The sequence below is a fragment of the Arvicanthis niloticus genome, chromosome 1, assembly GCF_011762505.2.
Source record: "Arvicanthis niloticus isolate mArvNil1 chromosome 1, mArvNil1.pat.X, whole genome shotgun sequence".
In the NCBI taxonomy this organism is placed as follows: Eukaryota; Metazoa; Chordata; class Mammalia; order Rodentia; family Muridae; genus Arvicanthis; species Arvicanthis niloticus.
Window position 1 is genome coordinate 67,474,116 of NC_047658.1, and position 25,458 is coordinate 67,499,573.

A 25,458-nucleotide genomic window follows, 5' to 3' on the forward strand; every position below is an offset into this window, starting at 1 on the left:
ACTGGGACACCACATGGATCTGTCACAGGTATCCACCCTGAGGGGACATTTAGATGTCTTGTGCCAGGGACCAAAGCCTAGGAGGAGACCACTGTAGAAACGTGGCCTTGACTAAGTTCCATGAACATGAGACAGGCAGAAAGAGCCAATGACACTTTGGGACTTTCATATTCTGGGGAGCCTGAGATTCCAGAACCCAAGGACTCCTGCAATCCAACATGAAGGGGTACTTCTGAGGCATTATAGGTCACATTCCCATATGCATGCTATGTGAGCCTTGCCAACCTGCAGCTCCAGCCAGCTGGGTGGCTGTGTCCGAGTTCCATTGACAAAGGTCCTTCTCAGGCGCTCCTCACAGTAGGGGGCATAGCCGGGTGGGCCCCCGTGGATGAAGTTCCGTAGGTACTGCAGACAGGTAACTCAGTGAGGCCGTCTCCACCCTAGCTACTGCTGCAGCCTGCAGTTCCCCCCAGGCACACTCAGAACCCGCTGCTTCAGCAGGGCCACCTACAGCCCCCTTTTCTAGGCCTACTCCTGCTACCCGTAAAATCAAGTCACATCCTGCAGCAAGGCCAGACAGTCGACCTTTTCAGCTTCAGCTCCTGCCTCACCTTCACGTTCTATCTCTGCCCTCTCTACTGCAGCTGCTGATACCCTTCAGGGCCCCATTTGGTCTTCTCCCCCACCCTCATGGCAACCAGCCAGTACCCAACTAGTACCCAGAGCCTGGTACAGGGTGACATCAAAGTGCCTGTCCCAAGATACATGTTCAGGTTGTACATATCTTTATCACACTTGGCCTCTATAGAAAGGGGCTGACAAAGCCAAGTGCTGGTCATCTGGGCAAAGGGAACCTGGGAGGAAGCAGCTGGGCATGTATGAGACCTTCAAGGACCTGGGAGGGACTCTGTCCCTACAACAAAGTATGGGATTCCAGAACTCAAGAAGTCTCAGAATCCCATATGAGAAATATTTGTAGGGCACCAGAAAGCACATGCCACATACATGCTGTGTCCCAGCATAGAGGGGCCCTGCACCCTTCCCACCCCAGACCACATTCCTACCTTAACAAACTTCTCAGAGGGGGCAAAGCAGCCCACGCAGAGAGACACGAGGATCCAGCCCCTGGCATAGCTGCTCTTAGATGGGTTGTGCGTGAGCTGCTTGCTGATCTGGCAGTAAATCTCGTCCCTAAGTGGGGACAATACCTCAGAGTGACACCCAATCACCCCTCTACACCACAGCTCCTCTGACCAACCAGCCCAAGGCCTCTCAGGAGACAGAGACAGGCTGAGCAGAGGGTTCTTGCTTTAGATTTGGAGGTCACTAAGAATGAGTCATGGCCCAGGAATAAAGCAAAAGCTCCTGAGGATGGGGTCCACCATCCTCAAAGTGACCTGTATCCTAATACAAGTTCAAAGGTCACAGTCCCTGATGTCCACCATGCCTAGCCCCAGGTCAACCATATAGCTTGAGCAGGGGACCCCACATCAGGGACAGTTGCTGTAATAGTGATGACATGGCAGAAACAAACAGGCTCCTGGGAGGGTGTCAGGGCCAGTAAGCAGGGACCCTGACTCTGGAACACCTCTCTCCAGTTTATGAATACTTAGAGCATGGATCACTTTGTACTGAGCTGAAAACATCTCTTAACAGAATTTTAAGCCCAATTTTAAGAATTTTAAGAATTCTTGGGAGCTCCAAGAAGGATTACCCACCCAGGATGGACACACACACACACACACACACACACACACTAATGTGGTGTTCCTCTTCTCTGAGGACAGTGACAGGTAGGAGGCAGGACTGTCTAATTCAGTAACGTCTCAATTTGGAGAGTTCATGAACCAGCAGAATGTCACATTGCCATCTTTATTTCATGGCCATGACCTAAATCATTTCCTAGAACAAAGCAGACAGGCAGCCCTCACAGCAACAACCAGGCTGATTACGGCTCATCGAGGTCCCATCTTCCCACAGAACAGTGGGAATCCTGTGCCTGAGTCTTCAACCTAGCCCTGCTCAACCAACAGAAGGTGGCAATGGCTAAGCCAGAGGAGGGAGGTTAGCCATGGTTCCCCAGGAGTCCACTTTCTAGCCTTCTTTGGCCTGGGGCTTCTGCCACAAGACCGAACAGTCTACTTCAGATATGGCAGACAGGTAACCTGGTGGCCACCTCTCCCTCATGGTGGCCCTTGGAGGCCTCTGGCTCAATTGGCCTTGAGGAGCAATGGAGAGAGGTGAGGCTGACAGGTAGGTAGTCTAGAAGGTCAAATAACCCCTGGAAAGTCTCTTCCACATGCTAGGCCTCAGTTTCCCCACTGGGAAGATGGGACTTGTCTCTCGTCCCACACTCCCAATATAAACACAAGTTCTTGGGATCCCAAGTCTACCTATGGTGATATGATAAGCAAGTTCCTTGAGTAGCCCAGATCCCCACATCTGGCTGGGCTATCGCCCCACCCAGGCCATTGGTAGAGGTCTCTCCTGACCCAGGGATGGAAACAATGGCAGGGTCTCTAGGGAGAGTGTAACCTCACCGTTGGCCTGAGTCAGCTGCACTGAAGGTGAGCCAGCAGCAGAGGGGTTAAATCAGAAAGCTCAGGAGGGGCCATGATAACCATTAGCTGCTGGTTACAGTCTGCTTGCCCCATTCACTGTCTCACAGTTCTGCCTTCCCTCAGATCTCAGATGTGGGCACTATTCTTATGCCACTTTCCAGATAAGGCATAGGGGGATGAAGGAGATAGGTTAGGATCATGTGACTAGCCAGCAACAGAGCTAACACTGGCCTTTTTGCTTAATCTGTGGCTAAAGTGTTGGAGATCCGACCAGCTGCCTTGAGAAGCCCAGCCACGGCATCCCACTGTCCCTTGGGTACTGACCGCAGTGCAGGCCGCAGGATGCCGTTGCCAATGATGAAATGCAGCTTCTCTAGATTTGAGGTGGGTCGATCTTCCAGCATGCTGTTGCCCTGTACTGTGGATTCCCCGTCATGCAGCCTCTTGGTCACCTAGGACAAGGACATGGGCTTAAGCCACAGGTAAGGCTGGGGCGCTGCACCTGCTAGGCTCCCCACAGGGAGCAGATAGTGTCATGGATGGGATGCTGTCCCTGCCAGCCACTGCAGAAAGAAGATGGACGTGTGGGTGGCCCCTGAGCTTGCAATCACTTGAAGACTAAAACCTAGACCTGCTTGGCTCTCTGTACCTCAGTCCCACCCAAGGGAAAGTCTTTCATCCAGGATGTGTCCCATCCCTGACTCTAAGTGAGACCATCTCACACCTACAGCACCAAAGTACAGCCTGGTTCACAACCACCTAATTATCAAGGCCCCTGGCCCTGACATGGCCACCCTCCATTCTCAGTAGATGTGTGTCTCTCTTCTGGCCTCATGTAGCCACAGAAGCAGCCCCACTATTGCACTCAAATGCAGTAAGAGACCCTCCATCATAGAAAAGGCCATGAAAGGGCCTCCTAGCACCTGAACCCATGCCTGTCTGTCCCCACCAGCCTACACAGCCCCCTGTGCAAGGCCTTGGCCATCTCAGAAGGTGAGAGATGAATTGATGGATGGTGGTGTCAGTATTCAAAAAGACCAGCACAGAAGTCTGCTCCCAGGCTGAGAGGTCCTGGGATGAAACGCATGGTATATGCATGGTATATGCATCAGCCAGAAGTGCCCTCCTTCTCACGCGTGTGCTTGCCCCCTCCCCAGTCTTTCTCCTGCTCTGGGAAGCCCCCACCCCAAGCATTTCCATACATTTCTGTCAAGTGATGGCTTCAGTGCTATGCTGTGCAGAAGGAAGAAGCACCGTCCACATCTCCTCCTGCTCCCACCCCCAGGGCCCCCAGCTCAGCTGTGCTGCAGCCTGGCTGCCTAAGGAAGCCCTACAGGACCCGGGCTCTGATCTTACCTCTTCTGTGAGTTTGGACTTCTTCTTCAGTGTCAGGTGAACCAACTTGTGTCTCACACTGGTCTTCTTCTGCCCCTCGGGGAGCTGGGTCTGTGTAACAGATGCAGGGATGAGACCTCTGGACAGTGGGGCTATGGTGTGTGTGTGTGTGTGTGTGTGTGTGTGTGTGTGTGTGTGTGTGTGTGTGTGTGTGTGTTTGTGTATATGTGTGTTTGTGTATGTGTGTATGTGTGTGTATGTGTGTGTGTGTGTGTATGTGTGTGTGTGTGTGTGTATGTGTGTGTGTGAGTGTGTGTGTGTGTGTGTGTGTGAGAGAGAGAGAGAGAGAGAGAGAGAGAGAGAGAGAGAGAGAGAGAGAGAGAGATTTCCACACAGATGCTCACAAGGTGCAGGCCATGGGGCCTCTACCCTTGTCCTTGCTGAGAGTCAAAAAATCACAATTATTGTCTGAGGCCTCCCAGTGAGGTGTCCTGGCTCCCCTGACAGCCAGTCTGGTCCACAGTGTGGCCCCTCAGCTACAATGAGAATTTTACAGTTGGCAATTAATCACACATTATTCCCATGAGTAGACAGAGAATGATGGGGACTGGGGTCGGGATGAGGCAGACATAGGATGCTTTCTACTGATTACCTGAGGCTGGTAATTATCACCAGCTGACACCATCCCCGCTAGCCCAAGACAGCTGTCAGTTGGGGGGGCCCTGTGGCCTCACCTCGCCCTCGCCCTGCAGGGCCTGCAGCTCCCTCTTGTATGTCTTCTTGCCTAAGGTCTCATAGATCTTAGTCATCACAGGGATCTTCTCACTGCCGTCACTCATGGCTGTGTGGTACTTGGGCTCTGGGAGGTCCCCCATGAACCGGAGGATGGTGATCCAGACAGCCAGTGCCGCCTGAGGATGGAGCACACATGTAAGAGAGCCAGGGAGGATGGAGGAAGTGGCTCAAACCATAGAGGGAGCCTTGGAGAGGAAGCTGGAGAGATAGATAGCCACCTGCAAATGTGGTCTGACCCTAGGCCAGGTGACCATCCACTACCCGCCCGGGCCTGTGAGCCATGACCCAGCCTCGGGCAGCCTCACCAGCTGATCACCCTCATCATCGTGGTAGAGCAGCGGCTGCTTGAGAGGTCTCCGGGTGTAGGAGTGTGTGGTCGTGCCCTGGAAGTAGGTGGCAGCAAATTTGGCGAATTTGTACTCAGAAAGGTCCTCCTCATCCTCGTCAGGCAGGGGCAGGGCTGCATCAACATCCTCTTCCACCATCTCCCTCCGTCCTCGCTCCAGGTCCTGATGGGCACAGAGAAGTTGTGTCTTAACTGTCAGGCTGGGCCTTGTAGCCGGCAAGACCAGAACAGAGGCAGCACTGGCTGCTGTCTTCTGGCTGCTGTCCTCACTCTGTCTCTGCAGAGCTGGCCCCTCCTCCCAGAGGGCAAGGCCTCTGCTGCTTCTCTCCACTGTGCACTGGGCGCTATGAGCCCAGCACATAGGGGACCCTCAAGGACCGTGGATGAAAGTTTGAGAATGGCTTTAATGAAGGGAAGCGGGTGGACAGGCAGAGGCTGGGTGGGATCTGAGACCCGTAGTCCTTCACCTAGTCAGTCACTAGTGCCTTCTGCTACAGGACAGAGGATGTAAGAGGAGACAGACAAGGCTCTGGGGGGAAAACGGGGCGCTCAGCAAGTCCTGTCCCAAAATCCTGATACCTCAAAGCCACTAGGCGCCTGGCCCTCCTGGCCTGGCAGGCCGCCTGAAGTCCCCAGGAAGCCAAACATCTTGTCCACCATATCTGAGTGGTTGATGGGTTCGTGGCGGGCCTTCTCCATCTGCTCTAGAAGCTCCTTCTTTCGCCGAGCCTCCTCCTTCTCCTTCAGCTCCCGCTCTGCGTCCTCCCGGGCTAGCTGGGCCAGGCGCTCCTGAGGTTGGGGGGATGCAGAGGAAGTAAGTCAGCACCCGGCAATATGGCTTCAGAGAACAGCTATCAGGGAGCCCAAGAGGGACCAGGAGCAGCAGCAGTCCCACTAGGGTTCTGACACAGGGGCAGGCTGACTGTGCTTGTAGCCCCGCTCTGGGCCAGACAGATGTCCAGCATCCCTGGACTACAGGAGGACACCTCCTCTAGCATTCTCCTTTCCCCGCTCACCCCTGCCTCCATACCCTCCCCTGCTTACCCTCCCCTGCTCACCCTCCCCTTTCCGTGCCCTCCCATTTCCGGGCCACAGAAAACATAAAGTCCTGAGCTGTGGAACTGGGCACTGTACTAGAGCTGACCAAAAGATTAACGTGAGCCACATTTAAACGGCAAAATAATGATGGTGATGATGATGGTGGTAGTGGTGATGCTGCTGCTGGTGGTGATGACGATAAATGAAACCAATATTAATAATGCTTTAATTATCTGAGTTATATTTTCAAATATCATCTTATAGCATGTAATCAGTATAAAAAATACACCGGGTTACCTTACATCCTGCCCCTCCACAGCTAAGTCGTCATAACATTGTATGCAGCTCACAATTTTAGCCATGGCTTTTAGATGAACCACACTTCAGTATTTGGTGGCATTTGTGGTTGACAGGCTTATGGCAGGCTGTGTGACCCTAATCACTCCCTTGTCAGGCTTTTGCTTTGGGTGTCACTGCTAATCAGGAAGGCACTGTGAACAGTGAGGCCAGGCCTCAGGTGAAACTTCAGCTGCTGTGTGCTGAGGGAAGAAGTGTCTCCTAGGAGGAGGGAGGAAGATGGCAGGGACAGGTGACAAGCTGCCAGCGATGGAGAAAAGCCATGGAGCCACTCTGTAGAGCAGCTACCCAGGAGAGCATGGAGGTCTGGCTTACCTGATGCTTGCGTTCTGCCTCCTCCTTGGCTTTCTTGGCACTCATCTCCTTCCGGAGCTTCTCCTCCTCTGCCAGCCGCATCCTCTCTGCCTCAAGGCGCCGCCGGTACTGAGGAAAGGAGCAGCCACGTGGCCGGAGAAACGTGTAGCCCTTGTCACAGCTCTGCTTTACCCCCCACCCCCCACCCCAATCTCCCTCAAGCTCCAAAAGGCAGCTGAGTTGGTCCCCTGGTCACAGTGGGTCGGGGCTCATTGGCTCCCAGAGCCAGACCAGATGTATCTGTCTCCTTAAATTCACGAGGGACCTGGGCCTCAGTCCATCCCCGCAGGCAACACCAAGACTCTTTTCTGGCTTTGGCTTCCTCAGCCAGCACCAGGCGGGGGACGGGGAAACACCTGTGTCGGGTAGCACACACTTAGACACCACCCACTCTTGGGGCTGAGAAACCTCACCTCAACCCGGAGGCGCCGGTGTAGCCGGCGGGCAATCATGCCTCGGGCATAGGCCTGCACGGTGATCACAGCCCAGAGGCGGTGGCGGAAGGCCTTGCGCACTAGGTAGGCACGGCAGCGGGCCTGGAACTCGATTATGCGCTGTCTGGCCAGGCGGTACTGCTTGTGCAGCTTCCGGGAGCGGTGCAGGGCCTGCAACCGCAGGAAGCCAAGACGAATCTGCAAGGACAGCATGCTGTGCTTAGACCTGAGCTCCCGCCAAGATGAATGAAGCCCGCAGCAACACCCAGGGCGCAAGCCTCTATCAGTGCACAAGCCTCCATCAGACTGGACACACCAAGGTACCATCTATGTCAGACAGAGCCCCACAGTGAGTCCTGCATCCTTCCAGGAACTCCAGCTTCAATTAACCAGTGTCCATTTCTGCTCATCTCCCTAATCCTAAATCCAGGCTGCAGCCAGATGTTCCACAGTGTTGCATGTGACCAGGTCTCTCTTGGATCATTCTAAAGTCTCAGTCTCATGCTTTAACTCACCAAAATATTTCAAGAGAAAAGCTCACAAAACATACGGTGAGCCATTAGAGCTAGACCAGGGCTTTGACTGAAGGTAAGGTAGAGCTGGCTAGGGCATCCTCAGGATGCAGGTTAAGTCCTGTTGCCAAGGTAACACAGCCTGCTTCCGAGGTCTGGCTAATAGAATCAGGGGTTGGTGCTAGGGAGAGAACTCACCAGTTCATAGTTTTTTCTACAGTGGTGGCCCCGCCAATGCCTCTGGATCAGTGTGGCAGCACTCTTCAATCTCAGGAAGTTGGACCTGAAAGGGAGACAGGGATGGGTGACTCCAGAGCAGACAGCTAGTGGCCAGAGCCAGCCATGGCCCAGGTGTGCCCAGATAGCACCCTGGGCCCTGGGCCTGTGATCTTCAATGTGTGTGATCTTGGGCAAGACATAGAACCTCTCTACCACAGTCCTACCATCTGGAAGGAATGAGGAGTGATGCCTGTGTATGGCCTTCCTGTCTGGCAGTCTTATCACAAGAGACCTTTAAGGCAGAAATCAGAAAGATGCTTGCTGAGCAGGTGAATGTATGGCCAGATCAATAATGACATAACTCAAAAGGGGGACCTTTACATTGTCCAACTAACTCCTTCACGCTGTAGCTGAGGAAGCTGAGACCTACGAGGCTGGAGCCAGAGCCCCTGTCACTGTCTGCCTCTGAGGAGCCCAGTGCTGTTCCCCGGCACACAGTAGGCTGTTTCTCAAATGCCACAGTCACCTCTGGCTTGATGGGGACAGAGACCACACAGCAACAGCAAGGGTCTGCTGAGAATCAGAAACCACAGGAGGGAAGGGTGGGTATGTCATGGCACAAGCCAACACTCCAGGGCCAGCAAGCTGTGTGCATGGAGAGACAATTGGAGGATGGATGGGGGTGAGAGTGGGGACACTGGAGGAAGAGCAGGCATCAAGGAAGAGACGGACAGACTCACAGGTAATGGGGAGACAGGGGGAAGGACCAGATGAACTGCAAGCAAGGCAGTTTGTGGGTGTCTGTGGTTCTCGAAGCACACTGTTGGTCTTGCCATGTGGGGGCCAGCACAGGTGTAGACATGTCCTTAATGTAGCCTGTGAGCTACTCCTTGTAGCTGATAAAATCTCCAACCCTGTCCAGAGGAGAGGAATGTCTGTAAACACGCCTCTTGTCTCCGTGTGCCTGGGAAGGGCAAGTGACTGTACAGTCTGGATTCAGTGACATGGCCGAGCTGCATAAACCTTGTACCTGGGTTCCTTGATCATCTTGTGATCATGTGTGCGCATGTGTGATGGTTTCTGTGTGTGCACCATTGGTATGCATGTTTGCTCCTGGTGTTCACATGGGAGAGCAGAGGTGAGTCAAGCACGTTCCCACTGGGGGAACTGAGGGAGCAGAAGCTGTTGACACGGACCTGTCTTTGAAGCCCCGGATGACCTTCTGGAGGAGGATGACTCTGTCTGTGATGGCCTTGTCTCTCTCCACCTCCAGCAACATGTCATGGTGGTCCTGAAAAGCAGAGCTCCTGAGCAATATCCCCCAGGACCACCTACTCGATCCAGGCAGAGCCAGTCTCCCTTCACAACTCAGGCTTAGGGCTCTATGTGCACGTCAGAGTGAACCCTGATGAGGCCTGTGCAGCAACTTCCTATAGCCACTGTGGCTATTTCCCAGAAGCCTGGAGAGTCGAGATTGGGGAGTGACTCAATAATGTCAGTTCCTGGCTTCCCCTGCCATCATTACAGCCCTGGGCCCTGTTACTTTTCTAAGATCTTGGTAGGAGACTCCTTACCAGGAGTCCCCTGGTATCCATCAGTCCCCCTCTGACCCTCTCCTTCACATGCAGATGGACAACCTTCCTATGACCCTCCACACATACCCTATAGCATATGCATCAACCTGGCACTCAAGACCACTCCAGGTCCCACTGACATCTCCAGCCCTTCCCCTGCTCATTTCCAAGCCCAGTCTTCTTCCCAGTTAGATGAAATGTGAAACTTCACTGGTTCATTCAATACACAGATAGCTGGAATGTTCTGTGGGTAGACATGGTGCTGAGTACCGTGTGAGAGCCACAGAAGAGCAGGCAGATGTGTCCTTGATTGGAAGCCTGGCCTTGGAGCCTCACAAGGGGAAGGAAAAAAACCTGTCTAATAATCACAGACATCAGGTGAGACTCCGAAGCTCGCCATGGCCTTGTCAGTGAGCAGATGAACAGACAGATGGGTGGATGGATGACTGGGAGGATGGCATTGGGACATGTGGGCTCTAAGAAGTATTCCTAAACAGTACAGATGGGTGAGCATGAGGACAGTGGGCACTGTGAGTCTTCTGTGCTATGTGCTATCACCACCCCTGTTCTCTATACTAACACATGCCTGGCACTTGCTAGCCCAGGTCTGTAGCCTGCTCTCTGCATCCCCCAGCTTGACTTCAGTCCCCCACTCTTCTCTGAACCTGTGAACTGGGCATAGGACTTTCTACCCCACACCACTAGCAGGAAGGCACTGGGAGGCCTGGCACACAGAAGTCACTGTCTAACCAGCTGTCAAGGAACACAGAGGGAAAGCAAACATCTTTCCCAATGCAGAAATCTGCATAGGAGATGCAGGGGCTGATTCAAAGCTCATACCAAGAGGAGTTAGCTTAACACCTAACCAGACTCCACTAAAGACCACTTCCTCCCCTTTCTTCTCCCAGCTGTCCTGCACCCAGCCCTGCCCCCACAGAGGAGGGGCCCTGCTCTGTCACCAGGACAGAGGAAATGGAGATGAGGAAGTCCTCACTGTCCCTGTGCAGCTGCTCTCCAGGCCATGGCTGCTCGGGGCCCAGTTTTTTGCTCTCATCCACCATTTCCTAGGAGACTGTGGGAGTCAGGAACCCTAACTGCTGTACCTGGATGCTGAGACAGAACCACAGACGACAGCACTCAGCTGACCCTCATGACCCTGCCTGCAGAAAACCACAAGGGGGGACCTGAGGTCCACTCCAGACCATCACAGGTCCAGCCTGTCACAGACAGCAGGGAAGGCAGAGATGTTCAGGACCTTGTCCAAAGCCTCCAGGCCGAGCACCACAGACCCCACAGGGTTTGAATGCCTGGCACAATGCCTGGCATGGGTCTGAGGAGACAACCCACTTTGGTCATTCAGCTCTAACCTGGAGTCAGTGCCTGGCCCCATGAGTTATCTCTAATGCACACACACACACACACACACACACACACACACACACACACACACACATCAAGATACCCTGTAGCCCCCTCAGAAACGTCCCGTGCATGGAGGCCCCTGGACATGGCGGAGCCATGGCAACCAGAACAGGCTGCTCTTACCTTCAGAAAGATCTTGGTTTTGCCAATCTGCCAGTCATCGTGCGTGCCCAGCACAGCCTCAGCCATGCGCTGGCATGTCCCTCGTAGGTCACCCTGGGTAGAAGACAAGGGTATTGACAGTATAACCAATGGAAAGGCCCCCAAGTGTCCTTCTCAAGATTGGGAAACAGGTCTGTCCCTGCATGGCTGTGACTGACCCAGCCTGGCCCTGTCTTCTGTAATGTCTGTTTTCTCCTCAAGCCAGCTAGAGGACACAGACACCATGGCGGCCTTCTAGGGTGTCCTTCTATCCTGTCCTATCTTTGCAGCAGTACCTGAAGTGGCCAGCCACATCGATGTCAAGCTCCAGTCACTGTCACACATTAAACTGGGGTCCTCTCTCTCCCCTGTTGGTGCACCCAGCCTTGTACCTGCTTGTATGCTGGCTTCACTCCAGGCAGCAGCACCCGGTAGCGCTCCACAAACTCTACAAAGCTGTAGCGAATGGGGTAGCCTGCGTGGCGGATGCGGATTGTCTCCATCATGCCCGAATACCGCAGCTGGCGTACACACAGGTGCCGGTCGAAGAGCTGCCGGGCCAGGACCAAAGTCATCACCGCAAGGCCACTACTGAAATGCATTCCCTGCCCCATGTCTGACCAGCACAGACAGAAACACACAGAAGTCAAGGCCTCCTAGGAGCAAAGCCAGGCAGGAGGCCAGGTCTGTTGGTCAGACCCACATGGCAACAGGAAGTAGGGACCTGCAGGTGGACAACCGTGTGCTATAGGATCAGATCACAGAGAAGACACAGGTCTGTGTCCCTTGGGAGACACAAGAGGTTTCATGGATATTAGGGAAGGGTCTTCCAAGGCTGAAGGAGGGCGAGCATGTGGGGAGGGGCAGAAGCTTTAAAGTGCAATCCTTGCTTGGGAGGAACATGGAGGGAGCTGAAGAGCCTCGGCCAGGACACAGTGGAGGCAGCCAGGTGGTGGGTATGCCACACAGCCCCACGCCGTCCTTTACATGGCCTCCATGCAAAACTGTGGTTATTTTAACAAGTCTCCAGGGGCGGGCTGTAGTGCTTTATAACCGGCTCACAGTAGCCACTGTGATGGCTTCTGGGCAGGACTACACCCTGAGTTCAGATGAACAAAAAAGGCAGAAAGCAGGGCCAGGGGCCTTCTGAGGCCAGGCTACCAAGTTTGGGCCTTGTCCCATGGGTGGCTGGAGCCAGAAAAGGTTTGCAGCAGAGAGATATGGGGCAGGATTTACTTTAAGAATAACAGCTGGGTTAGTTGATCGCAACAATCAAGAGGCAGAGGCAGATAGGTCCCTGTGAGCTAATCTGTATAGCAAGGTCTAGGCCAGGTAGGGCTACATAGCAAGACCTCATCACAAATGAAGAACATGAATGATGTTATCCCCAGTGTAGTGGAACGGTGGTGAGAAGAGGGGGAGGGGACAAGCTACTGCAAAGGTGAAGGCCTGGGGCCGGGGAAAAGGTCCCAGGGAGCCAGTGCCCAGCCCTGTCATCCCACATGCCTGCTCCAGAGGGGGACCTGAGGTCTGAAGAGGACAGGCCTCACCCACTCTGGGAAATGACTTCCTGGCGGGGACGGCGGGGACAGCGGGGACAGCGGGGACAGCGGGGACAGCGGGGACAGCGGGGACAGCGGGGACAGCGGGGACAGCGGGGACAGCGTGTGCGGAAGGTCGGCTTCCGCAGTCCATTTCCTCTCCCTCTGGGCCACTTTCCCCTGGCCTTCCTTCCCTCCCTAAGCCCCACACCCAACTTCCCCTGGGTCTCTCCCCTCCTTTGGATAAACAACACCTCTCAGGGTCTGTACTGAAACAGAGAGCTAGCAGGTAGTTAGCCTGTGGCACTTGAGCCCCCCAGTCCCTGAGCCCCTATGAGACAACTCACGACTGTCACTTCCTCCTAGGCAATGTGCTGAAAGGTACTCTACACAGTGTATAGAAGGGCTAACAAATACTGTCACTAATAGAAAAAAAAAAAAAAAAAGAGGGACCTTCAGGCAAAGGAGTCCAGAAGGACTTCCTGGAGGAGGTGTGCACTGAACTGAGGGGAGGAGAGCTTTCAAAGGAGGGGCCCCAGCATGAGCCACACTGATATTTACTAAGCACTTAGCAAGCACCCTACAATCTTCAGGCATGGTCTCAGGGGAGGAGGTGGCTGTGAGATTTCATTCTCAAGAAAACTGAGGCAAAGGGCAGTGTCTGACTTAAGTACAACCACTCAGCTAGGAGAGAGCAAAGCCAGGCTGGGTTAACATGACTGTGGAGCCCCTATGCTCCCAGCAACTTGACAAGCCCTCTAGTCCCCAGAAAGAACAAGGCTTCCCATTGCCTACCTACCCCATCCATCTTGCCCCCTCCCTCCCCACCTTCCACCCCTGCCCACCACATCCCCTCTGAGGCTCACCATGGGCTTCTTGAACTCATTAGGTTTGATGCAACGCACAAAGAAGGGCTGGCAGGCGCCCAGCGTGCGCATCAGCAGCTCCAGAGACCGCTTGAACTGACTGCTGAGTGTAGGCGAGCGCTTCCTGGTCTCCGCACCCTGAAGCAGGGGACAGACAGACAGTGATGGGAGGGGCCATGCCTTCCCCTTCCCTCCCCCCAGCAGCTATCCAGAACGGAGGAAGCCACCAGGGAAGGTCACCAAGGTCAGTATATGGGTAGTTGGGTATCTCCTGTGACACCCCAGGTCTAGGCTGGAACTTGGCCCTCAGACAGCCACTACAGGACCCTCCAATGTGTCCCTCCAGACCCTGCTCCCCACCATCAGCTGGGAGACTCTAGGCCAGCAGCAGTCCCTCTCTGAGTCCTATTCCCTCTCTGTGTAAATGAGGGGTTCAGACTTGGTGTCCTCAGGATACTGAGATCATCTTAGTGTCAGGAGTTAGGCAAACCTAAATTCAAACCCCATATATAGCCTGACCAGTAAATGGTGCTGAGTCTCCACTGCTTCCTAAGTGAAAACATTGCCATCTGCCTGCCTGATGGGACAGGCGGAGAGTCCAAGTGCATTGAGTCCACCTGGGGTGGTCACTGCACCCCCTAGGAGCCTTGGAGATGACAGCACAGCTCATGACCTCCCCTGCTCTGCTTGTAGGATTTGTGGGCAGGCTGGGGCAGTGTGGGTAACCTGATAATCCTGAAAAGTTAGGTGGCAGTGCTCCCAGCTGCTGTGTGAGCCACCCATAGCCTCTGCACTCCCTTCCTATATGTTGTCTTCTCAGAATATTGGGAAATAACAGGGAGAAAGGGGACTCGGGAAGAGCTGAGGTCAAGCAAACAGGAAACGAGCCTTCTGGAACGTGGCAGAACTCAGATTAGAAAGAACACAGTACAACCACCACATACTGTTTTCCTGGTCATGTGTGTGTGTGTGTGTGTGTGTGTGTGTGTGTGTGTGAGAGAGAGAGAGAGAGAGAGAGAGAGAGAGAGAGAGAGAGAGAGAGAGAATCCACTAGTAAACTTGATTTTGTTGAAAGATTTTATGTTTTTAGAGATATAATTCAATCCTATCCTTTTGCATCAAAACTATGGAGTGCAGGGAGCTAGAGAGAGGGTTGAACAGAGAGGAATGCTTACAACTCTTGGAGAGGACACAGGCCGCTCACCACAACCTGGAAGTCCAGCTCCAGGGGGTCTGGCGCCCTCTGCTGGTCTCTGAGGAGTCCTGCATACCTGAGCTGCATTTATGTACACTCAGGCAAACACACACACACACACACACATACGCACATACGCACATACGCACATACGCACATACGCACATACATACATACATACATACATACATACATACACATAAAATAAATACTTTAAAATCCAGGGTGCAGAAGCATGTGCATGAGGTATTTGGGAGGTAAAGGTGTTTAACCCGCACCAAATCCAGGTGATAGGCTATAGCTTCTAATCAAGCATGTGGGAAAGCAAACGTTTTGGATCTGAAACAAGAAGTATTTTTCATCTCAAGTTCCATTGAAGAACATAACAAATTTTCGTTAAGGGGATCTAGGGCTAGGTTAATATTTGTTCTGCCTCGTCAGGATTCTTGATTCAGCAACGGCACATACATACTGAGCGTGTAGTCCAAAACAGAGCATACACAGCGCATACCATATGCTCATAGCTCACATGCACCCAGTGCACACATCTCACCGTGTACACACTCCCACACAGAGCACACACACATGCCCATCATACAGTATTACACACACCGGCGGCACCTGAGCATGCAGACACTACACAAACACCCGCATGCACATGTATAGCATGTACAGCATGCACACCATACAGCAGGCATGACCTGTCCACACCAGGCATGCGTATACCACACAAAGCACTTACAGAATGCATGGCCCATGTGACAGTGCATATAAATCACACACAGCATGCACGCCATCCAGAATAAATTTGTACATATGATCAAACATGGTAAGAGTGCAACACTCAGCACACTTACTGAACACATACTGTAAAGTACATGTGGCACGCATACTCTGTACATACATGCATCATGCTCACTCCCCACGGCACCGGCACATAGCAAGCACACCATGTCGTACTCATGCACATACATGACACACATACACTAAGAGCACACAAGACACCTCCCTCACAGCACACACCTCTGCATGCACATGGCATGCTCACTGTGTGGCACAGGACATAGATAATGAGAACACACATGACACTGGACAGGGCACACAGCCTTCAAGACTCTGTCATCTTGAAGCTGTTCCCTTCTGTCTGTCCTCCCTGTTGGGGCCTCATGAGAACAGGTCTGCCTCGATCACTGCTGAGTCACCAGGCCTGGGCACACTCACTGCTGTGTGCACCAGGACACACGTCAACACCTCGGTTCCTGGGTTATGGTTGCACAGCTTCCCGGTGTCCTCCATGGTGCACAGACTGTCCCCTTCCAGCTATGCAAGCCAAATCCTTAGGAAGTCCCCTCGTGGCCCTTCTCTCGTATGGGACAAGCCATCAGGTCCTCCGTGGAATCTAATGCCACTCACAGTTCCCATGGCTGGGTCCAGCCTCAGCCTAGCTCCCTCCTTTCCCCACTTTGGCCTTCACACTGGGCTCCTGCCCTGCCACCATGTCAGCCCCATTCACAAAGCAGCTGGGGCCTAGGTAAGGAAATAGGCACATCCGTCCCCACTTGAAACCCTCCAGTGACATCAGTCCACTCCAGGGGAAGCCAAGGTCCCTACAAGGATCCATGACAGCCCCAGAATCTACTCCAGAGCCTCTGGTCCCCACCATATGTTTGCACCCTTCCTAACACTCCAGCCTCCTGGTTCTGCTTGGAGCACACTGGGAAGTTTTGCACACGCCCATCCCTCTCCTTGCAAAGCCCACCTTGGGGAGGGGTAGTGCTTTCAAGGTCCTACCAATTGTCCAGTAAGGCCTGTCCTGTGCCTCATGCACAATCACAGGGCTTACCACTGATGCCTCCCCTGACTCTCCTCCCCCTCCCCCAGCACACACTGCACGCTTCATTACTTATTGATCTCCCACTGTTCCCCCTCTGCTGGATCACAAGACTAAGTAGGGGTTTCTATTTGTTTACTGCTGTGTCCTGGGACTTGGGAAGCATGTGGCATATAGAAGGCACTCAATAAACATTTGTAGATTGAGTGAGTGAGTGACTGAGGAGGTGAAGGGGTGTGTGGAATTTGCTCTCCCAGCCTCAGCCAACCGGGTTCTCATCTGGTTCTTTTTTATTCAGGGAAAGCATCCTTCCTGGTGATCACTGATTCCTGGGTCACCGGTGGATGTTCAGGGGTGAGGCAAAGACTGAAGCCAAAAAGTTCAAAGGCCAATGTGAAATGGGCACAGAAAGGGTCTGAGGGAAGGTGGATGTCACCATGGTGTCAGTGACTGCCAATGAGCAGGCACATTGCAGGTGGAAGTGAGCAGCGGTCCTGTGGACCTAGCTGGGATAAGGCATTCATCCAGGTACAGCCCATGCTTCGAAAGATGGCCTACCTCTGCTTCACTGATCCCTGTCAGTATGTCAGGGCGGGTCATGATGTTCTGAACCGCCCTGGGGCAGCAGGCACAAAAGTCAAAGGATGAGAACTCAGGACTTAGGGACCTGCCCAAGCAGAGAGCTTAGGTTACTGTAAGCATGCACTGTAGGTTTCTACTCTGAAGAAAGCTATCACTAAGACATCGTCTTGGGGTAATTCCCACAAGACAGTAGCCAAGTTTCCAGCAGCTGAAGATTATTCTTGGACTGGGGATGTAGCTCAGTCGGCAGAGCTCTTGTCTCAAAAGCGTGGAGACCTGAATCCAATTCCCCCAAACCCATATACAAAAAGATAAGGTTGGCAGTACACACTTGTAATCCCAGTGCTGGGGGGACAGAACAGGCTGAGCAGAACTGGAGCTCTCACTGGCCAGCCAGCCTAACCTACATGGTGAGCTCCAGATCAGTGAGAAAACTTGTCTCAAAAAAGTGGGGAGGAGGGGGTGTATGGTTCCTGGGGAACAATATCTGAAGTGGCCCCCTGGCCTCCATACACATATTCGTGCAAGCAAGCACGCGCGTGCGCACGGGCACTGATGGACACACACACACACACACACACATGACCATGAACATTCACAGACTCTTATCTGCTAGCCCAGGGCCACATGACCCATTCTAGATGACAGGTTGAGTCACATCAGGATTGGAACCTATCTCAGAACAGTGAAGGGACTTGTTGAAGGTCACAGTCAATCACTGCTAAAATGTCTATATGGTCACACCAGGAAAGAATGTGAAATGTGTGTGTGTGTGTGTGTGTGTGTGTGTGTGTGTGTGTGTGTGTGATGGGTGCAGGGACCAGAGGCATCAACAGGAGAGAAGAGAGTCCCTATGTAGACAGGGCTGGTATATACTCCTCCCCTTAACACTCAGGGGGTTGGGTCTATCCTAGGGCTCTGGGAGGGCCTAGGAACAGGCCAAATCTATGTGCTGTTAGCACTTGGCAGAGAGGAAAACTGGGAAGCAGGGGGTGAGGGGTGAGGGGGTAAGGGGGAGAAAAGAGGAGGTAGGAGGGTGGTAGCCGAGGGTCCCAGCTCCTTTGGAATGGGAAGAGCACCACAGCAGTCAAGACTTGAAGGTAGGGATCAATTCTAGCTGATCTCCCCAAAGGATGTGTCATTAGGGTAAATGAAGCCCCTCCTTGACCTTCTTAGTCCCGCACCCACAAAACAGAAGACCACCTGTACCTACACGTAAGTGTGCCATCAGAGTCCTACTGAGTCCTTAGGGGCCTTGGGCATAGAAGCAGGCACAATAGCAGGGGTGGGGCAGAAAAGGCTTAGGAACCTTCTCTAACTTTCTTCTTGCAGGCCTCAGTTTCCCCTTTAAGAAACTGAGATTACTGCAGCACACACAACTCAAAAACCACTCCAAAAACCACTCCACAAAAATTAAAAAAAAAAAAATCAGAACAACAACAACAACAAAAACCACACTCCACAAAAGACAGAAAAATCCAGCCCTCTCTTCCTTGGAGTCAACCCCATGAGGGTGAGCTCTCCCACCACAGTTATCCTGGTCCCCAGGCTGGGGCTTTTACCTTCGAGGAAGCCGCTGCCTGGCCGACAGTGCCGGATGAGTAACCACAGAGAAACTATAAGGGGAACCACAGGCAGGTGAGGCAGAAGAGGCGTGGGGGAGAGAGCCAGACAACCACTGAGACTGGATTGGGAGGGCCTGGCACAGAGGTCAAGGTTGGCCACAAGCATGGGCCACCTCCCATGCTATGCAGGTGTCCCAAGCAGGTCAGACACCTGCATAGCATGGGAGGATGGTGGCTTCTCCCCTCCAGGCTCCCCCCTTCCTGTGCCCTGGGAAACAGGGACACAGAAAGGAACACAATAAAAGCCATACAGCCCAGCAAGAAGCTCCAACTGACACCCGCCTGCCCTTCAAAGGAGCAGAGTAGGCACTCCTTTGTATCAGCTCAGAGTCCAGGGTGGCCCACCTGCCACTCAATCCTATGTCTCTCTCCCCTTGTGACTGGCTAGACATGGGCCTCTATGGTAAAGTCCCAAGTGACCTCCCCCATAGCCCTTCTCTGAGCCTCATGCCCCAGTCACACCCAGGGCCAGTAAAGGAGGACCAGACGAAAGCATCTTGCAGGCCTTCCCTTGTGGAGCACAGCTTCTGTCCCTTGTCCCTACTCTGAGGCTCAAGGGGATCCATGGATAGACAAGACTCAGGGTGGGGTAGAGATTCAGGCCTGGCTTCTATCTTACCATGGCAACGTCCGCCTGGAAAATCTGCTTTACGAACTTGTTCTGGGAAGAGTGAACCAGCTGGATGATGTCCCCGTGCAGGGTGTCTCGGTTCTTCTCCAGGAAGCCTGGCAGCAAGCAGCAAAGAGCAGTCATAGCTCCCTCCTGCCGCAGGGCAAGGGATCCCCAAACCCACATCTGAGCCAGAAGGACCCTCAGAATTTACCTTGCTTACCCACATCCATTCCACAGTGCAGGCACTGGGCCTGGAGAGGACTGTGGCTAACCCAAGATCACAGAGAAAATGAGGAGCAATCCCTCAAACACACCCCCCATTCACAACCTATGTAAGAAGTACAGGTCTCTGTCTCAAGGAGAGAATGAGGCTAGCTTCCCAACCAGGTCATCCCTAAGCCACTGTGAGCCTTTTGAATTAAGATGCCAGAGTCCTTGTGAAGGGATCACCTGAGAGAGACCACATGTTGATGCTATAAGCCATCAGTAGAGCAGCTAATTACTACCACCCCATGACTAGGCAGGACAGTGTGTTTTACAGGTCCTCCCTGTGTTCTGGAACTGGCACCAACTATATTCTCCAACTGACAAGAAAGGAAAGTGATTTCAGTGACACCAGAGCATCGATCTACAGCAGAGCTAACACTCAAACCCAGGACCCTGGTCCCAACCTGGAGGAAGCTGCCATTCTCAGGGACAGAGGAACTAGGAAGCTGCAGAAGATGAGGTATCCACAGGCAGAAGATACCCCAGGGATGGCAACACAGCCAAACACAGGACTTGGGCCACCCAAGGGCAGACCCTTTACCTGGTATGGTGAAGGAAGGGTGAATTACAAGAGCAGGGTCTCTTATTAGAGCTATGCCAGCCTCACATGGGACATAAAGAAAGTCCCTTTCAAGGTTTTGGTGTCTCTGTCTGAGAGGAGAAAGGTAGTACTTAGCCTCTCTATCAGGTCCTGCATACACGCACTGACTTCCAGACCAGCTTGTGTTGGAGCATGACCCATGGCCCTAGGTTGCTCTGAATGCAATGGGTCTCATGGGTGGGAGCGTTCGTGGCACTGGGCAGGATCTCAGTGCATTACACCACAGTGAATGCCAACTTGGGGTTGGCCTTTCACACCTGGGTAGGTGGGAGGCTCAGCAAGACTCTCTGAGGAAAGCTGCAAAGCTGCAGGAATTGCAGAACTGCAGGTGAGGTAAGCTGGGTTTCCACCCCTCTGCCTAATTTCCAACTTTTCTTTTTAAGATTTGTTTTTAAAACAGACTGTAAATCTGGCTGGTCCAGAACTCACAGAGATTGCCCTGTCTCTATTTTCTGAGTGCACCACCATACCCAGCAAGATTTATCTTCTGGATGTGTATGACACGTATGGGTGGGTACCCACGGAGGGCACTGGATCCCTTAGAGCTGGAGTTACAGGCAACTGGGAGCCAGCTAACATGTGCTGGGAGCTGAGCCCAGGTCCTTTGGAAGAGTGCTTAACGGCTGAGCCACCTCTCTAGCCCCCTTAATTTTCAGCTTTAAATGAGCCAGCTGCATGCTCTTGGGAAAAGGGAAGATCCCTGGGCATCCACTTCAATGTGCTTGGAACACATTGTGTCTATTAGGCTGTGCCAGGTCATTGAAGAACAGTTCATGGCCATGTGAGCTTCAGTTTCTCATTATACAAAAAAGAGCATGGAGCCCTCCCATAAAAACCCAAAGCAGGAGCTCACACAGACACAATGCCCACAGCAGCACTGTTTGTTTGCACTAGCTGAAGGGTAAACAACCATGCTCCCATTAACACACGAACAAGTAAACTGTGTGAAATAGCCATGTGACAGAATATTAGTCAGTCATGAAAAGGACCCACCCATGCTACAACATGGATGAACCCAGGCCTGACTGTGATCAGAGTAAGCCAGACTCTAAGGGGTGTATCCTGTGACTCCAAAGACATGAGGTAGCTGGATGGTGGGATCATAGCAACAGAAGGTAGAATGGAGGTGCTGGACTGGGTGAAGGGTGGGAGGTACTGACTGATGGGTGGCTTGACTTCTGTGTGGAGTCGTGGATAGCCCTGGAAGGGGTGGTGGTGAAGACTCACAGCATTGTAAACGCCCATCACGCCACTGAATTGAATGTAGAGTAGTTACCATGGAAAAGGTTGCATTGTGTATGCTTTGCCACAATTAAATGTGTCTTTTAAAAAACCGTCTTCTGGAGGGCTGGGGATGTAGTTCATGGGTGGAGCACTTGTATAGCACAGCTTTGATCCCCAGGGTCATAAGAAAGCAAGAGCAAGCTCAGAATTCAGGAGGCAGGGGCAGGTGATCTCCATGAACTCCGGGTCAGCCTGCTCCACATAGTGAGTCCCCTCCCAGCTAGGGCTACATAGTGAGACCTTGTCTTGTTTTGCTTGCTTGCTTGCTTGCTTGCTTAATAAATTAAAAGGCAAAGCACTGAATGGCGTGCTTCCTGTGGTCCCTTCTGTCCCTTCTGAACTCTGCAACTTGTGTCCTCAGTCCTAACCTAGAGACAGAGAGGGCTGGAGTACAGACAGACAGACAGACAGACAGATACTCATCACTGCCTGTATGTACCTTGACTCTCATAATAGACAACGCCTGCAAAGTGGTTGATTCCAAACTGGGTCTCATGGCTGTTCTTGGGTGGCACATAGTTGGCATTGAGCTTGTGCTGTGAGTTCAGCTTATGCAGCATGGTGGCATCTGTGCCCTGAGGGAATAGAGTGGCTATTGCTAAGCCCCTGCCTTCCAGGGGCTCCCTACCCACACCCTCCCATCCTCCCCTGACTTTCCCAGTAGCTACCCCATCACACCCCAACACAGGCTCCTGACCTCACTGCCAGTCCGTGAGGTTGAGTGAACCACATAACCTTAAAGGCACACTCCAGGCCAGGGCATCTGTTTCTCATGACTAAAATAATTGTGTGGCTAAGGCTGAAGGATGTCTAGGGCCCAGGATTTCAAGGCTAGCCTGATCAGTAGAGCAAGACTCTAATCTTAGTGTTTCCCCGTGAGAGCAATACTGTTTCCTTCCCCCAGGTCAAGCCAAATTCTATCATTAGCATCTATCCTGAAGCAGCTGTGGAGATCTTGATGGTTTGGCCCAGGGCCCAGTGGAAAGCAGGTAATCCCTGCTCACCACGTGAGCACCCTAGAATCAGCCCAGAGCACCAGAACAGGCTCCTGATGCTCCTCCCAGATTGCAGATGGGGAAGCTGAGGCTTGCTGTGCTCACCTTGGGGAACTTGCTCTCCTCATCGATGAGGGAGATGACGTTCATAGGCCGGTTGGCAATCATGTCCAGTGCGTCCTGGTTGTCAGTGAACTCGATGTGCAGCCAGTCGATGCTCTCCAGATCGTACTCCTCCTGCTCCAGCTTGAACACGTGCCGCACGAAGAATTGCTGCAGGTGCTCGTTGGCAAAGTTAATGCAGAGCTGCTCGAAGCTGCAGAGGGCAGAGGACCATGGACAAGTGACACCCAACTTCTGCCCTGCCACCCAGACCCAGTTCTGCCTATATCTGCAGCTTGACACAAGACTCCCATCAGGTGGACTAGGGTAGAACTATCAAGTCCAACTCTGATGCTGAAGAAGATTCTGGGGACTGGCAAGGGCAAAGGACATGGCCAAGGTCACTGAGGGTTAGAGAGGTAGGCTTGAAGCCAGACACAGGGCTTTATCCTTGAGCGATCAGGCCCTACATAGGGGAAATGTCAGAACACCGGGAAACTGGCCATAGAGAGATACCAGACTGTCACTGAGGCCGAGGCTGACAATATCCAGCAAGCAGAGAGAGCCCTGACATCAGCCCAGCTACGCAGCAGCCTTGACTCTTGTACTTAGTATGGTGGTCTCAGGGACTTTGTGACATTCTACATTGCAAGAATTGAATTGACTTAAATTGAAGTGACTCAGGTCATAAGCTCAGAGACCAGAGACCACCTTCCAAGTACCCAGGACGGTGTAAACCTTCCTCAGTATCCAATTGGGCTGGCCTCAGCTGACCTGGGGCTGGGCATGAAAAGGCCCTCCAGGGTGACTGAGGCCAAGTTTCCCAAGCCTGAGGGTGTTCTTGGAGGCCGCTTAAAGGAAGAGGCATAGGGTCCCCCACATTACCTGTTCACAGTGAAGTTCTCAAACCCGAAGATGTCCAGGAGGCCGATGGACCGCCGAGAGTTCTTCACTTCCAGGGAGGGCGGCTTGTAGATTGCTGCGTTGATCTTCTCCACAATCCACACAAAGAGACGCCCATAGATGCCCTGAAAGGTACCCGTCAGCCACAGGCAAGGCACACCCTCCCTCAGTGGCAGTCACCATCCCTAGACACATTGGGTCTGGGCTGCCACCTTACAGGTGGCATTAATATCCCCAAGTCTTCACGGGGCTGTCCCTGCTATGGCACATACACCCTGCCTCAGCAACTACCCATCTGCCCCCTTAGGGCTTCCCATGACTCCGAGGCTGGAAAGGAGTCACCTTGGGGTTCACCATCTTCACTTATTTGTCTCTCCATCCTCTGCATACCTTAAAAGTCCAGAATCCGGCACAGGGAGGGGGTACAGATTAGGGACTTTTTGATTGGCAAGTACATGGCTATAGCAACGTGAGGACTGGGAGTCTTCCACCAGCCAGACCCCATGAGACCTAAGAGGGTACCCCTGGCTGAGAACAGCTGATCAAAGCAAGCCCGAGGGGACAAAGCAAGGCCCCTGGGGAATGCAGAGCCAATCCTTTGGGATGCCTGGCCTTGGGACTTAGAAGCTGACAGAGGGAAGTTGGGCAGCCGAGAGCCAGAGATTTCAGTGGGCACTCTAGCCCACACGCTGCCAAGCAAGGACAAGCTTTGGAAGCATCTTGCACCTGTCCATCCACAACTCAAGGCAAAGAGAACAGACGGCCACCCCACTCACCCACCTTGACAAAGGCATCTCGCACATCCAGGGCCTGCTCCCTGCTCAGAGGGGTGGACACTGTCTCCCCACGGGTGATAAGGGTGCGACTGGTGAGGCAGCTCATCAGGTCTGGGGGGTTCACCTAGAGCAAACACCCAGGTGTTAGCCCAGCCCTGCCCTGCCTGTCCCCTTTCACCCCACCTGGCTTCCCAGATATCCCAGAGCCCCAGCCCAGACCTCTCAACACCACCCACTGTAAGAACTGCGGTCCTGGACCAAACACTGCTCCCTGAACAGAACTCGCCCATGCAAGGCCCCCACAGCTGGTTCCCACCTCAGCCCAGCTGAGCCAGATGTCCCTCAGAGGGACAGACAGAGAGGGAGCAGCTAGCACTGACCTCGAGCAGAGAAGCTGCCGTGGCCAGCGATGGGGAGAAGAGGACTTCACAGGCATCCAAGTTCTCAAATGTACGGGCTGCCAGCAGCAAGGGATACAGTGTCACATAGGGAGACAGGTGGGCAGGCGGACCCTGAGGAGAGCAGGCTGCCGTGCCTATTCTCAGGGACCTGCCCTGCCCATGGAGGGTGAGATCAGGATGGTCAGTATACATCTGATTGATGTTCTCATAACAGCCTGTGGTCACCGTAACAGTACGGACCCTAAATGCCAGCACCTAGCACTGAGCCTGGCACCTAAGCTGGACCCTCTGGTGGCTCCCTCTCAGCCTCTACCCATGGTACCTGTGGTACAAGTGTTGTGAACTTGTCCTTTGACCAAATAAACCTCGTTCTCTTGGGCCTCAGAGTCCTTCACACCCTCATCTCTCTACTCAAAGCACCCATTTTCCCTTATCTTTCCAGACTTACTAACTCAGGATTGCCTAGTTCTGGGGACACTCATTCACTGCATGAACTTCCAAGAGCTTCTATTCTGCCAGGGACCCATGCTAGACACCTATGAAAAGGCAGAGTGTAATCCAGTGCCTTCTTCCAATGGACCACTTCACTCCAGTATGCAGTGGTGTCAAATAAGTGTGCATGCCCTGCTTTGTCTCCCCCCTTACAGACAGCTGTTGGGTCGTTCACGCCACAGTGTGAACTCCAAATGTTAGCCTCTCTTGAAGACACTAAGCCTTACAGGAAAAACCAACTGTGGAAGAGAACTTAAAGGGCTGCAGTCAGACCCTCGAGACTGAAGTCCTGCTGG

At 53.1% G+C, this 25,458-nt stretch overlaps 1 protein-coding gene across 3 annotated transcripts in view; it reads right to left on the reverse strand.

Annotated features, from left to right (window-relative positions):
• Myo7a (myosin VIIA) overlaps positions 1 to 25,458 on the reverse strand; it is a 73,085-nt gene that overhangs the window by 23,519 nt on the left and 24,108 nt on the right. For all 3 annotated transcript variants that reach the window (XM_076938305.1, XM_034518322.3, XM_034518313.2), the window contains 20 exons: positions 24,650 to 24,726; positions 24,274 to 24,393; positions 23,476 to 23,618; positions 22,594 to 22,804; positions 21,933 to 22,068; positions 19,348 to 19,454; positions 13,496 to 13,633; positions 11,481 to 11,639; positions 11,071 to 11,163; positions 9,148 to 9,242; positions 7,931 to 8,015; positions 7,200 to 7,418; positions 6,748 to 6,855; positions 5,617 to 5,826; positions 4,997 to 5,200; positions 4,631 to 4,807; positions 3,918 to 4,007; positions 2,886 to 3,013; positions 1,065 to 1,191; positions 286 to 405 (listed from right to left, as the gene is read on the reverse strand). In XM_076938305.1, the coding sequence (XP_076794420.1) occupies positions 286 to 405; positions 1,065 to 1,191; positions 2,886 to 3,013; positions 3,918 to 4,007; positions 4,631 to 4,807; positions 4,997 to 5,200; positions 5,617 to 5,826; positions 6,748 to 6,855; positions 7,200 to 7,418; positions 7,931 to 8,015; positions 9,148 to 9,242; positions 11,071 to 11,163; positions 11,481 to 11,639; positions 13,496 to 13,633; positions 19,348 to 19,454; positions 21,933 to 22,068; positions 22,594 to 22,804; positions 23,476 to 23,618; positions 24,274 to 24,393; positions 24,650 to 24,726 (2,747 nt within the window). The remainder of the gene's footprint in view (positions 1 to 285; positions 406 to 1,064; positions 1,192 to 2,885; positions 3,014 to 3,917; positions 4,008 to 4,630; positions 4,808 to 4,996; positions 5,201 to 5,616; positions 5,827 to 6,747; positions 6,856 to 7,199; positions 7,419 to 7,930; positions 8,016 to 9,147; positions 9,243 to 11,070; positions 11,164 to 11,480; positions 11,640 to 13,495; positions 13,634 to 19,347; positions 19,455 to 21,932; positions 22,069 to 22,593; positions 22,805 to 23,475; positions 23,619 to 24,273; positions 24,394 to 24,649; positions 24,727 to 25,458) is intronic.